This window comes from Alexandromys fortis, unplaced genomic scaffold, assembly GCF_014885135.2.
Source record: "Alexandromys fortis isolate MF-2015 unplaced genomic scaffold, M_Fortis_MF-2015_v1.1 scaffold_412, whole genome shotgun sequence".
Lineage (NCBI taxonomy): Eukaryota > Metazoa > Chordata > Mammalia > Rodentia > Cricetidae > Alexandromys > Alexandromys fortis.
In genome coordinates, this window is record NW_026068285.1 from 140575 (window position 1) to 153333 (window position 12759).

Here is a 12759-nt window from a genome sequence, read left to right on the forward strand (position 1 = left end):
CAAAACCTCAGTAGACAACAACAAGGATTCGCTTCACTGACCGCAGGTCGAATGGTCTAAACTAAACTCGGCCAAATAGCTAAACTGTTATTTTGTGCCCAGAAGAACTCATATGATAAAGACTGTCAGGAAAACACCAACAAAGCTTTATTCAATTTGCTTCCAAGCAGGCTATACACAACAGCAGATGCAAGTCACCAAAGCAAGAAGTAGCCGGGTGGTGGTGGCCCACGCCTTTAATCCCAGCACTCGGGAGGCAGAGGCAGGCGGATCTCTGTGAGTTCGAGGCCAGCCTGGTCTACAAGAGCTAGTTCCAGGACAGGCTCCCAAGCTATAGAGAATCCCTGTCTCGAAAAATCAAAAAAAAAAAAAAAAAAAAAAACAAAAAAAAAAAAAAAAAAAAAAAAAAAAAAAAAGCAAGAAGTAGAAAGGAGCTTTTGTATGGTTTGGGCTTCTGCTGAATATTTTGAGGGACTAAGAAGAAGCTGAAAGGGGGCTGCTCTGCCTCTGCCCAGCACACAGTCCTAGTGGGAGTGGCTGTCTCTGGACTCTTGCCAAACCCAACTGACCAGAAAGATTAGTGCCCAGATGTGATCTCTAGACACACACAAAGCCAGATGGAGTCACATCTTAAGAAGGCAAGGGACAGAAAAAGAAACCCAATCTCACTAGGGTTAGCTGCGTTAGAATGACAAACTTAACCTGAGATTTTGTCCCTTTCAACAACCTCTACAGGAAGTAAGTCCATCTTTGGGGGGGAAAAAAACCCTGGGCAACATACAAAAAAAGCAATGATTAAAAGTAGATTGTAGGGGCTGGAGAGATAGATGGCTCAGAGGTTAAGAGCACTGGCTGTTCTTCCAGAGGTCCTGTGTTCAATTCCCAGCAACCACTTGGTTGCTCGCAACCCTCTGTAATGAGATCTGGTGCTGCCCTCTTCTGGCCTGCAGGCATACATGCAGGTGGAACACTGTACATAATAAACAATAAAATTGATAGATAGATAGATAGATAGATAGATAGATAGATAGATAGATAGATAGATAGATAGATAGATAGTAAAAGGGATGTGGGGTGCTGGATAATCAACACTAGCACTTTCCCCAGAAGACAAAGTCTATTAATGCTGGGCATGGGATCAGGGAAGCCCCACAGACCCTCCAAACAACCCAGGCAATGTTCTTGGCTAGCCACTATTACTAAATGGCAAGATCCTGCAAGATCCCACTGCCAAAGACACTATAAAGGTTGGTTGTGGAACACAGAGAAATAAAGAAGTAATCTGGAAACTTCCTTCCTACTGGCTAGCTTTCACTTGCACTTCTATCCACTGTGGGAGAAAAGACATCAATTGTCTTATCCAAAACTGAACACAGAATGATACACTACTGACCCTGCCCGGCAAGATGTGCCCATTGGTGCAATGGTGGCATGGTGTTATAGGGGTGACCAACAGCTTTCTGATTGGGTCTTAGATTTACTCCACTAAAGGGAATTCATGCCCGATGTTGTAAACCTGATCAAACTCCTATGTGTAGTGAAAGAGTCGACAGATCCATTGTATCTGGCATGAATTCCAGACTGGCGGCACCGAGGCTTTGAAGTAACCTCTTGTTGAAAGTCAGTGATTGCTGAGTTGCTCTTCCTTGGAGGATTTCAGAATCTTTGGCGACCCAGGCAGTCTCATACGGCTGAGAACTGCTTAGGTACTAGGTCCTTCAAACAACTCCAGATAGGTTGTTTTAGTATGCAGAAAGTGATTAGCCAGAAAGTGCCCTTGTGTAACACTAAAGACTTTTGCACAGCCACGAGGCATCAGTTTATCACAAGCTGACTCCCCTGCTGCTGCTGCAGAAGCCGTAAAACATGCTGGAGTGACTCTTTCTTCCACTGGCCCATGTACCACAGAGCACCAGCACCTACGGCAGGACTGGAGAGGTGGGTCAATGGTTAAGAGTATTTGCTTTTGAAGAGGACCAAGGCTTGATTCCTAGCATCCACACGACAACTCAACCATCTATAACTCCAGTTCTGAGAGATTATATATGCCCTCTTCTGACCTCCTCAGACACCACCCATACATGTGGTGCACAGACATGCATATAAGCAAAACACTCATATGCAAAAAAAAAATAAAAAACAAATTTAATTTTTTGGTTTTCTAATGGCTAGGGAGATCATAGACTGTAGTAAGAAATCCACTGCAGTTGCTTTCCTGAATACTCATGCTGGCAAACTGCCTTCTAAATATTTATATGTTTATATCTACGTAGCAGTACTGTTCTCAGCCTTGGTCAGAAACCTTTTGCAGTGGACAACGGTTAATGCAAAGACTCATTCATAACTGGTCAGATGGCTGAGAATCCACGGCTGTGGAGTGCTCAGCTCTAAATGAAACATCTACAGCATCCCAGCAAGGCTCCAAGGGCCTCACGGAAGAAGAGGGGGAAAAGGACGGTGGGGGGGTGTTGTGCAATGCTGTCTGCTGTACATGACACGGTCATTGAGCTCGTGAGCTCACAGCGCTGTGGTTATCTGCAACGACAGAGTAAAGGTGTTGGTGTCGGTGTGTCTTCCTTGGGTGTGGTTATGCTGTGAAGGCACAGGAAGGCTGATGCACCCAGCTGTGAGGCTCGGCTGGGTCCACTGCGTGGAAAGCAGCATCTTTTCAGGAGGGTGAAGGGTCTTGGGGAGCAGTGGAGAAGTGCCTCTGGGGTACAGGATGCTCCCTCTCAGGGACTAGCACGGGCTGCCAAGTTCACATGCAGATAAACATGATGTGTGTGGTGTCGACCGTGGAAAAGGACTCCTTATCACAAGATAGGCTCTGCCATTTCTTGGTAGGAAATCATATTTTCCTGTTTTTATCTCATCTGTTACTAAAGCACACTCGGGGTTCACGAGGTAGGCAGAAAGTAGCTACATACCTTGTCAGGAAGGACCAAAGATGAAACATACAATGTCTTTGCCAGAATTATTAAAGAAAGCAGATGTCCTCCAAACCAACAGGAGACCTTGGTGTAGGCCGGGGGGTCCTGGTGTTGCTTATGTATCAGCCCTTTATGATGGACAATTCAGCTGTGCCCACTCACTCTTCATTAACACAAACCCCGATATTACATAGAGTAAGTTGTAGATGCATTAGTACAAATGAGAGATGACTCCGTGAAAGTCAGGTTAAGTAGGATTCCAAGTGCTTATTAATTCAATATGCTCTTTCCAAATTCTTTAGCAGATTGTGCCAAATTCCACAGATGTTGTAGCAATGCACAGCTCACCATCAATGAAGGAAGGCCAAGGAAATGCTTTTCCTATGAAAAAAGATGGATAGCTGTTTGAGATTAGTGGAGTAGGGCCAGGCAGGCTTGTGCTTAGCCCAGAAACTCATCAGAGAGTAAGTGAAGGTAAGTCAGAGCCATTGCCAGGCCGCTGCCCATGAGCTAGCTGTCAATTTCACAGCAAGATGAGAGAGCTGAAGTTCAAAGAGGTGACCTGTCTTACGAAGTCATAGCCTTGCGTCCCGCAAATCCACGGAGAATTCCTCTAAGAATCTATGCCCTCCCACCTTAAACAGTGACCTCAGTGTTGTTCTGGGACTGACTGCTGCAGGGAGCCGGTTAGTCTTAGAATGAGACTACCTTTGCTACTGGAGCAGTCTGTCTCGGAGCAAGGCCAGTAGTGTTTGAGCAGGCATTACCCCCTTAGAACATTACCTATCGCCAACCCTACCTGCCAAGCGTGAATGTCGTTTTAGAACTCGTGGGGATACTGACCCATTTTGGACTCAGGTCAAGGTTACCATTGTCTCAACCCCAGGCTCTGGTTAATGGTTGATCATGATGGGCTCCAGCTACAACTGTTCCAGGACAATGGAAGATTGTAATACTCCCTAACTGCTGTTGTAGAACAACCCTGGCCGTAAAAGCAGCCAGGCATAGTGGTGCTTGACTTTAAACCCAGCAGTTGGGAGGCAGCGGCAGCCTGAGTCTGAGACTAGCCTGCTCTATATAGCAAGTTCCAAGTCCAAGCCAGGACTACACAGTGAAGCTGTACATTTACAAATTTTTTAATTAAAATAAAAACTACCCCTTGGACTCCATCTGTGCCAGGAGCTTCTCTCCGTTGCTTTGCCTGATGCCCCACACTGTGTCTACAAACTACTTTTGCCTCCTTCTATCTTGGTGAATTCCTTCGCAGATGCTTCATCACAGGCCCGTTGACGTCAGCTCCTGGGGTGACCTGGCTACAGCTTGGAGAACCCAGCTCCTTCCTACGATGAGCTGAAATAATTGCAGACTCCCAAAGGGCTCAGAGTTCAGATCATTGAGGCCCTCTGAATCCACCAGAAACCAAGCCCAGGCCCACGCCTACATCCTTATCCAGCCGCCATTCCCAACCCACCTTAGGCCCCAGAGCCTTGCTCATCCACTTTCTCTGAGGTGGTTAGTACTGACTGCTCTCTGCCTCCTACCAAAGGATCAAAACCACTTTACAAACCCTCTCCAGTGTCACCAGTGGGTGGTGGGCAGTGTAGAAATCGCCAGCAACACAGGAGCCACTCTGGGATGCATGGAACTATGGGACTCAGTTTCCCCTTTTGCCACTTGGAAAGTGACTCCACAGCCATCAGCTCACTTCACCTCCACAGCAGTGTTTGAAGGCAGCCAAGGAAACAATTATGTTCATGTTTCCCATTCCACGGATGTGGGAAGTGAGGTACACCTTGTCCCCCGTGTGCTGAATCCCAGCTGTTTTCTGGGCTTCCCCATGATAAGCAACCTTCTGGGGCTCTGACATGTTCACCTCTTAATGTCCCATACCTAGAAGGAAGTGGCTCTGTCTCTAGCAGTGGGCTTTCCGGCACGCCTTCCAAGTACACAGATACCAGTGTATAGATCCCTGTGTCCTCATCTCTGTTGTAACTGTTGATGACTCCCTTATGAGGAGATTTTAGATCTTCCTCACTGGAGGCCTAGGGGTGGTATGACACCCTCAGACCAGTAGTCCTGAGCTGGAGAGAGCAGGCCAGTAAGCAACACTCCTCTGCCGTCTGGGTTTTGGTTCCTGCCCTGAGTTCCTGCCCTGAACCCCTTTCGCAATGGTCTGTAAGCTGTAGGATGAAATAAACCATCTTCTCCCCAAGTCGCTTTGGTTGTGGTGTTTATCACAGAAACAGAAAGCAAACATACCATGTCTAAGTGCTTAGCTCATTGTTTGGAGCACAATGGGCACTCTGTAAAGGTGCAGTTTTTGGCTAAGAACACAGAAGGAGGAGAGTGAATGGAGACAGGGATGTGAGCAAGCAGGGGATTGGTCCGTTTATTTGTTTAGTTTTTCTACATGGCAAACATGCTTCAGTCTGGTGATACCCTGACACTCCTGCACGGCATCACCCCTCCTCCCCACCGCATTTGTTCTCAATGGTCCTAAAGAGCAGGTGCCTCCTCCCAGCAAGCCAATCACAATGCTAGTACTTCCTCCCCTAGAACGGAAATCCTCGGTGTTACAAGAACCACGTGGATCCAGTTGAGAGACAACACTCTGCCACCTGCCCCCTTCCACACCGCATCTCCTATGTTCTGACCTTTCTATCAGCTGCTCCACATCACCCCCAACACATCACCTTCTAGACTGAGTCAGCAAATGCTGCTTTATCCTGTGAACAAGGCATGTTAACAGACAGGAGATGTCTCCACTGCATAGATGAAAGGTTGGACGGGTGGAGGCTGAAGTGGGTGAGTGACAGGGTGGTACGGAGGGTAAATGGACCACAGAACTGCCCACAGAAGGAACTACGTGAGCTGGGTGGTACTGTGAGTCTCCAGGATCCGGAAAATGAAGGGAAAAAAAAAAAAAAAAACCTTCCAGCCTTACCCACAGGAGGAATACTATATGCTGACTTTCAGGGAAATGGGCATCCAGTTCTCTCTCCAGTGCACGAGAAATCACCTACTATTTTATTTTTTAAATGAGAAGGAGAGGGCCTCAAGACGATACTGTTACCCCTCTATTTCTCTGCTGAAGAAACCAAGATTCACAAAAGCCTTGCCAAATCTCACAGCTTCTCACAGCTAGGTCTAGCACATGGTTGGGACTAGACTCTAGGCCTCCTACATCCGGGTCCCTTGCTCACTCCACATCCAAAGCACACGTTAGGAAGTATGACTAAGATGTAGAATTTCCAAACTCCAACTTAACGAAATTCCCCAAGGGGACTTCCCTACCCACCCAAGCATCCCTAATACTACAGACCTAGGGAGGTTCTGAGGGGAGAAGATTCTGAGGCTTTGGTGCTGATGGGGTGGGCAGTGGCAGAAGGGGAGGCAGCATAGAATAACCTGGAATTGGAGACTCCCACCTATGAGACCGGAAGAAAGTCATAGGGAACCAGGGATTTTCCTGGGCCAGATCAAAAAAAAAAGGGGGGGGGGGACAGAATCTGGGGACTTTTGTCACTGTCTTCATAAGCCCGTCTGTCAAAATCAGCCTGTGGGGGTGGGGCAGCCTATGGAGGTGGGGCAGCCTGTGGGGGCGGGGCAGCCAGGAAGGGAGAAGAGGCAAGGTAGGCAGAGGCAGAGTATTCAGGACTGATATCTCCCTAGATAGAATAATCTCTCACGAGTCCAGCCTGAGACCTGGAGTTTATTCAAGGATCTAGCCTGACACTTGGAGTTGATGGGGCATCACTTTCTGCCTCCAAAGTCTCAGCTGACACGAACTCTTTCCTGGGGAGAACGGAAGGAAAGAAGTGCTGGGGCGTGGAAGTTTGGGAACTGGATTTTAAGTATGTATCTTCTGAGAGCCAGCAATGGTCACTGCCTGATTGCCTCCATTGGTCCTCCTGGGTCTCCTAGGACTGGGTACCCGTTCACAGCCCAGGTTCCATAAGAGAAACCAAACAGTAGATTTAACAAATGGCACAGAGACAGCCAGGGCTATCTGATTTCAAATTCAAGTCTGCCTTGCTCCAATCGGACTTCCTTCTGGAGGGGAGGGGCAGCAGAACCGAGGGGCCCGCACTCTGGCAGTAAGCATTCCTAAAGAGTTAGAATAAAAATTTTCACCAGAGGTATGAAACAAAAAAAGGGAATCCTCGAAGCGACGTGCAGAAGAAAACAATGAAAATGCACTCTTCTCATGGCAGAGGAGGCCTAAAGTTATCTGTTGATGAGCAATTTTGAAAGAACACATGCTCCCACCACCCTCGCTCCTCTGACCCTCGTGGGGGCTCCTCTCTGACACACACACACACACACACACACACACACACACACATGCTCATCAGCAAACACACCGCATGTGGTCTCCAGCTGCAGAAAGCAAGTGCGTGCTCAGAGCCTGTGTGGTGAAGGTGAGAAGAGCTGCCGGGGCTAGGCTGGAAACCTCGAGCTTGAATGTGGTTGAGGAGCCGGCTTTAGAAACAGGGGTAATAGCTACTGAAGTGCCTTGTCCAACAGGACCCTCTGGAAGCAGAGGGTGGGAGCCAGCAGCTTGCTGTCTCAGATGAAAGGAAGGAGAAAGGAATCCAATCAAGAAGCACACTCCAATTTACATATGGGGAAACTAAAACCCTTGGGGCAAAAAAACTAAAACCCTTTGCTTCTGGCTTTCCTGGGAGCCAGATGCCTAGAAACTGGACTTTCCCTGCTTCAGGCACATTAATAGGAGTGGCCAGAAGAGCCAGCGCTGCCCCACATAGACCTGGGGAAACCCCTTGTCTGACTAAAGCTCTGGGATTCATGTGAAATGGGATTTCATTTTCCTTGGCTGCAACTGGCTTCATAACATCAGTCTGACTGGGCCAAGAGCCAGCTCAGCTTGGGAAGAGTCCAATGAAAGAAAGAAAGCAAAACAAATACTAGACCAGGCTAGGGGATGAGTAGCGCATGGCTGGAGGACTGTGGGCTACCAGAAAGGCTTGTGTAAACACACACCATGGGTGTCAGCGTTGATAAGAGCTGGCAAAAGGACTCAGAAGCCCACAAGTGTATCTGTTCAGGTCTCTAAAAAATAGTCAAAAGAAAAATCATCTTATCTTAAATGGTTTGATTAACCAACATAGATTTTGTGCTGTTTCTCAGTTCATAGAGGAAGAGGCAGGACCAAAGGAAATAACAAGTTGCTCGAAGTCACTAATAAGCAATAGAGAGCTAACAGGGGAAACAATGCTGCAGGGCTTCATGAAAATACACAGTCTTAAAAAAACAAGAAACAGATCTGCGGTTATACGGGGCAGGGAGGTGGGGGCATGGAAGGACAGTGGCCCGTGTACACAGAGCTGCAGTATTCCAGGATGAATAAGTCTGCAGATCTAACCCTGTGGTTCAAGGAGTCCCTATTCTTTAATATTTAGTTATACTTATAGACAAAGGAGCAAAGTGAGACACAGGACAGGTGGCTCCATACCGCTTAACATGATGGTAACAGCCTCCACCCACCTGTCATCTGACCACATGGTACATGTGTCAAAGAGCCAACAGACAGAATTCCAGATTGCCCAGAACCTGAGCTCAGATCCATTCCCACCGTGGCACAGCCTACTGGAATTACCATCCGCTAGTTCATCCTCCTGGACCTACAATCCATTTGCTGGTCCACTGTCCATCTGGACCCAGTCCTCCCTTTCACTGCTACAGCATCCATGTTCTTCCACTTTGCTCCTCTAGCTGGGACTGGACTCTGAGGTTTGGCTCTGACATGCGACCCTGAAGTTTGATTCTGCAGTAGGTACCTCCAGCAGATCTCAACAGTTTTAATCTTTAATCCCATAGAGACTCTTCTGAAGCCCTATCAGTTCCCTTAGCACCTAGGTAGATATATAGATGATAAATAGATTGATATTATAGATAAATAGATGGACAGACAAGACACAGGCTCTTTTATTCCTGTTTTAACTACTAATATTAACCCTCAGATCATTCAGTAAATACCTCTATATCTACCTGGTTATCAAGGGAATCAGGATTACTTGACAAATTGCTGTCAGCAAACCCACTATCCCTTGTTAATGTATTATCAATAAAGTCTGACGCTGTAGAACGGCGCAAGTGTGTTCTGTTTCTGATATAGTGCACGCATGACAAACACCCTTCCACGGAGAAAGTAGGAAGAACTTGGGAAGTTGCCAAGTGAAGATCAATAGGTCTTGACCTTAACTTAACTGACCCCCATCTGCCTTAAGGCAGCAGCTCCCTGCTGTCTGGGGAGGACCTGCTTGTGCAGAGAGATCTGAGGGTGCCGCAGAGGAAGGGTGATGTGGGGGAGGCCGGGGAGGAAACCGATAGTCATCCCTGGACCGGAGGGCAGTAGAGGCAGAGTCATACACTTCTGGAGGAGATTTCAGTTTTCGTTTCCATTCTGTGGATTTCACTGTGACAGCAGCTAGTGTCTGGTGTCTACTGTGAAAACTCCCCCAACCCGAGGGAGGGGGCACTTCCTCTGCTACCCTGGCGTCTATAAAAGGTCTGCCTGAGCTGCAGAGCATCCCTGCAGAGGATCCTGAGACAACGAAGGCATCTCCCGCAGCCTCTGCCCTGGGTACCATGAAGATCTCCGCAGTTGCCCTCGCCGTCATCCTCACTGCTGCCACCCTCTGCGCTCCTGCATCCGCCTCTCCGTGTAAGTCCAGGGCTCTGACCACCACCATTCACACTCTGTCTAGATGCTCACCCCATCCTGCCACCCCAGTCAAAGCATGTATGCTGCCTCCGCCCCTCGTCATCCTTATCATCTTGTCATCCCTGTTAGGTCGCTAAGCCACATTATGGCAGGATGCTTCCCCGACAATGGACTTGTCTGTGTCTCCACAGTCTACACTATGAACTCTGCAGGCACCCTAAAGTGTGGACTGGTGAGGCAGGGTAGCTCAGGCTGACCTTGGAAAATGACTCACTTGTATCTGTCACCAGAATGGTTTCTAAGAAATGTCTAATACTTTTTAAAGTGCCCGCGGTGTGTGAGGTGTGATAGTCTCTTGTTTCATAGATAGAAAAGAAATGGGGCAGAGAGAGAGAGAGAGAGAGAGAGAGAGAGAGAGAGAGAGAGAGAGAGAGAGAGGAACTAAGTGCCTATACAGGTCAGGCATCATGCAGATTCCTTTACTTGTGCCAACCTGTTTATTACAACTAGGCTTGCAGTGGCTGTTCTTGACTTACGATGGGAAACAGAGGCCCAGGGAGACAGATTCTTGTCTAAGGGTGCACACTGCTGGAGTGTGGAAACCGGTATCCCAAGCAGCCCTATCTGGCTGGGAAGATAAGCCCCACAGCTCTGCTGCGAGGTGACAACTGTGCCGCTGTGTGACATCTTGAATTGACTGACCACTGAGAGCTTCTCTGCTCAGAGCCCTTCACTACAGCGAGTGTGATAGGCACTTTCAGGTCCCATATAGGATCATAAGTTATAGTCTTCGGATGCTTACCTAGATTGCATTCTACACCCCAAAGAAACCAAGCTTGGAATCCACTAGGGGAGCTGAAGAACAAGGCAGAGGGTCCAGAGCAGAGAAGGTGCCCCGCAGGTGATGGGACAGAGGAAAATGCACAAGCTTGGCTCAGGGACCATGTAGGGTTTGAACAGATCCTTTCGGGCTGCTGTTGAAATCTCCAGTGTGGCAACTGTGCCCTTTGAGCCTCCATTTCCGCCAGGATAGATGACAACAGACGCTGCTTTCAGATAAATCATGCCGAGGGCCCAGCCCAGTGTCCAGTGCAACTGACCTTTAAGAAAAGGCTCTCCTTCCTCTTCCTCTCTTCCTTCCCCCAGATGGCGCGGACACCACTCCCTGCTGCTTCTCCTACCTCTCCCTCACGCTGCCTCGTGCCCATGTCAAGGAGTATTTCTACACCAGCAGCAAGTGCTCCAACTCCGCAGTCGTGTGAGTCTCAGCCCTATGGGTTCCCCTTTGGGGTACAGAAGCCCTGACCACCCCACCCCACTCCTGCCTGCCGTGCTCTGACTATAGCCCTGTCACGACCTTTCTCAGAGAGTGCCCCTTATCATCCCCACCCACCCTCTAGGCTCCTCAGGGATCCATGGCTTCTCACCTCCAGCTCAGTCCCCAGCTGTAACATAAAAAGAACTGGACACAGTATCCTTCCGGCACTGCTTCTCAATCTGCCCGTTGCGACCCCTCTGCCAAACCTCTATGTCAAAAATATTTACATTATGACTCATAACAGTAGCAGCATTGCAGTTCTGAAGTAGCAATGGAAATAATCTTACGGTTGGGGTCACTACAGCATGAGGAACTGTATTAAAGGGTTGCAGAATTAGGGAGGTTGAGAACCAGTGCCTTAGAGGATCCTGCCTACCCTGACAGACACAGTTCCTAGGATGCAAACTTTGGTGTGAGCACAAGCTGAAACATCCTGGAGAAGATCCACTCCACCATCCTTCTCCAGTTAAGACCCCAAAGTTTCCATAGTTCACACCCAATCCAGCTCAGCTAATCCTCTGAGGAAAGAGGCAGGGTCCTTAGACCATCCCCTGGCACAAAATGGGTATAGAGAATGATCAACCTGCTATTGTCGTTATCTAAATGGTCTGGTGGGTGTGTGTTAGAAATGAATGCAATCATCCATCCACTCACTCATTTAATAAATGTACATCAAGCATCAACTATATGCCAGGCCTGGGGCCAGAGCTGGAGGGAAGAGAACTCAAGGGGGCAGTGTCCTTGACGACACCTGCTCTTATGAGGAAGGTAGAAAGGGAAATCAGATGAGCAAAGGGCCCCAAAAATGGAGGAGGGAAGGAAAGGAAGACTTACCCAAGATGACTTGCTCTTTGGTATCACATACCACATAAAGGAGGAGGAGGAAATGGAAGCCCAAGAAAGTCTGACTGCGGCGTTGTTATCCTGGTCCTCTGACTCCCCAGCTACAGGCTGAGAGTGACAAGAAGAGCCACTAGCAAGTCCTAGGGCTCCCTCTTCCTCAACTCGGGTTCTGATTTAAGTACAATCAATACCCAACTTCTTTAAACTCAGCACTCAGCATAAGGCCTAGAGCAAGGGAAAGGGCCAAGAAAAGGCCAATGCTTGGTCTACTCCATGCTGAGTTCTAGATTTGTGTGTTTGTAGGGAATTAACGTGATTGAAACTCTGGCTGTAGCTGGAAGCCTTTAGTTCCAACAGAAGAAGAAATGTCTCCTAAAAGGAAGAAAACCGCCCTGAGCTACAACAAAGCCCTACCCACCTCCCACAACCATTTCCCTATATGCTTTTCAGTCTCCGTACACAAAAAGCTGCCCCGCTGTTAACCTCTTCCTCTCTCCTACAGCTTTGTCACCCGTAAGAACCGTCAAGTGTGCGCCAATCCAAAGAAGAAGTGGGTTCAAGAATACATCAACTATTTGGAGATGAAGTAGAATAGAGGGTTTCTAGAGCCTGATCCTGTATATCTTACCTGTCCTTGCTTGCTGTAGTCCTGACCAGCTTGGGGATGGTACTCATCAGCCCCATACTCCCACTCATTCCTGGGAGGGCAGAGATGCTTCCATATCTAGAGATTATAGCAGTATCCTCCCCTAGAGCCTGGGAGGTCTACTGAGGCCCTGCCCATGACAACAGCAAGTCTCCAGACTTTGAGCTGAAGGCTTCTCAGCTTGGTTTGGGGACCAGGAAAGAAGCCTGTGGATCTCTCAAGCAAAGAAGGAAAATGGAGACCCCATACACAAATGTTCATGTCTCGGGCCCTCACAGGCTCTGCGCAGCAAACCCAAGAAATCAGCATTTCATTAAAATTTCTGATACAAGGA

At 48.2% G+C, this 12759-nt stretch overlaps 1 protein-coding gene across 1 annotated transcript; it reads left to right on the forward strand.

Moving 5' to 3' along the window:
* The first annotated feature begins 9362 nt into the window (after positions 1-9362).
* On the forward strand, positions 9363-12759 carry Ccl5 (C-C motif chemokine ligand 5). The gene is made up of 3 exons (XM_050132242.1): positions 9363-9618; positions 10765-10876; positions 12282-12759. The coding sequence occupies exons 1-3, from the start codon at positions 9543-9545 to the stop codon at positions 12367-12369; spliced, it is 276 nt and encodes a 91-aa protein (XP_049988199.1). The 5' UTR covers positions 9363-9542; the 3' UTR covers positions 12370-12759.